Source organism: Phoca vitulina, unplaced genomic scaffold (genome assembly GCF_004348235.1).
Source record: "Phoca vitulina isolate PV1807 unplaced genomic scaffold, GSC_HSeal_1.0 scaffold60, whole genome shotgun sequence".
NCBI lineage: Eukaryota > Metazoa > Chordata > Mammalia > Carnivora > Phocidae > Phoca > Phoca vitulina.
The window spans coordinates 987,501-988,666 of record NW_022589763.1 but is presented as its reverse complement, the minus strand read 5'-3'; the positions used below and the strand labels follow the sequence as shown (position 1 = coordinate 988,666).

The following is a 1,166-nucleotide window of genomic DNA, read 5'->3' as shown; positions in this document are numbered from 1 at the left end:
CAGGCAGGGTCAGCACCTGGGGTGGGGTCTGGTTCCCAGGTTAGGGTCCCAGGCAGGGTCAGCACCTGGGGTGGGATTAATGTCCAGGGTGGGGTCAGGTCCTCAGGTTAGGGTCCCGGGCAGGGTCAGCACCTGAGGTGGGGGTAATGTCCAGGGTGGGGTTAGGTCCTCAGGTTAGGGTCTGCACCTGGGACAGCGTTCAGGTCCAAGGCGGTCCATGCCTGGGTCACACCTGGAATGGGGTCCGAGCCTGGGGAGGGGTCTGCACTCAGCCTCTGTGGCCACTCTCCTGGTTGTCCATATGTCCATGAGCTTTTAGTCCTGGTCTTGTCCTCCTGAGTGATGGCCTCCCCGTGCCCACCTCCATGTGACCGGCTTTCCCCATGAGCTTCTGCTCAGGCAGAGGGCAGACGGGCAGTCTCCTTCCCGGCGGGGCATGTCCACCCACCCATCTCAGGGCATCGCATCCCGCAGGCCCTGCTGTGTCCCGTGCACTGGTGTCTCACTCCACTGCAGGACAGTAGGCAGACGCAGGCTGAGAGCTGGGTGGTGGGAACGTGCTGCGTCCGCGAGGTGGGGGGGACATGTCATACTGCTTGCATCTTACAGGTTGAACGGGAAAGAGCACAGCGTGTTCACGGGCGTCGCCATTGTCCACTGTTGCACCAGAGGTACAGTGCCAACAGCACCCTCCCCAGGCCCGGGGCCACCGCGGGAGGAGCACGCTCCTCCGTCCCCGCAGACCTGCACCCTCACTTCTGCCTCCGGAACTTGGGGCTGCATGGAGGCCTCGAAGCACCTGACAGAGATGGGCTCGCCCGCCCAGCGTGACCCACACAGGTGCTTCCCTCCAGACCTTCTGCGGTCCGGAAGGCAGAGGGGATTGGCTCACGCTGGCCATCCTGAAATCACAGTAGGACAAAGAAGGTTGTTTTTTTTTAAAAAAGAACCCAAACCCTGAGGATTTGCTGTAAATGCTGCTTTGTGTAATGTGCCCCGCAGGCTATGCTCGGGGTTTTCCAACCCCACAGCCACGGCCTCTGCTCCTGCAGGAAACCCCAGACACCGCCCCCCCTCCCCACTAGTCTGGGTCTGCAGGTTGCAACTTTTTTATCTCCCAAATCCCAGGCCCCCTGCTGGTCTGGGTCTGCAGGTTGCAACTTTCT

General features: G+C 61.4%; 1 protein-coding gene across 2 annotated transcripts in view; it reads left to right on the top strand.

Annotated features, from left to right (window-relative positions):
• The window catches only part of ASMTL (acetylserotonin O-methyltransferase like), a 23,187-nt gene that overhangs the window by 4,196 nt on the left and 17,825 nt on the right, over nt 1–1,166 (top strand). For both annotated transcript variants that reach the window (XM_032391190.1, XM_032391191.1), the window contains exon 5: nt 610–671. In XM_032391190.1, coding sequence (XP_032247081.1) covers nt 610–671 — 62 coding nt within the window. The remainder of the gene's footprint in view (nt 1–609; nt 672–1,166) is intronic.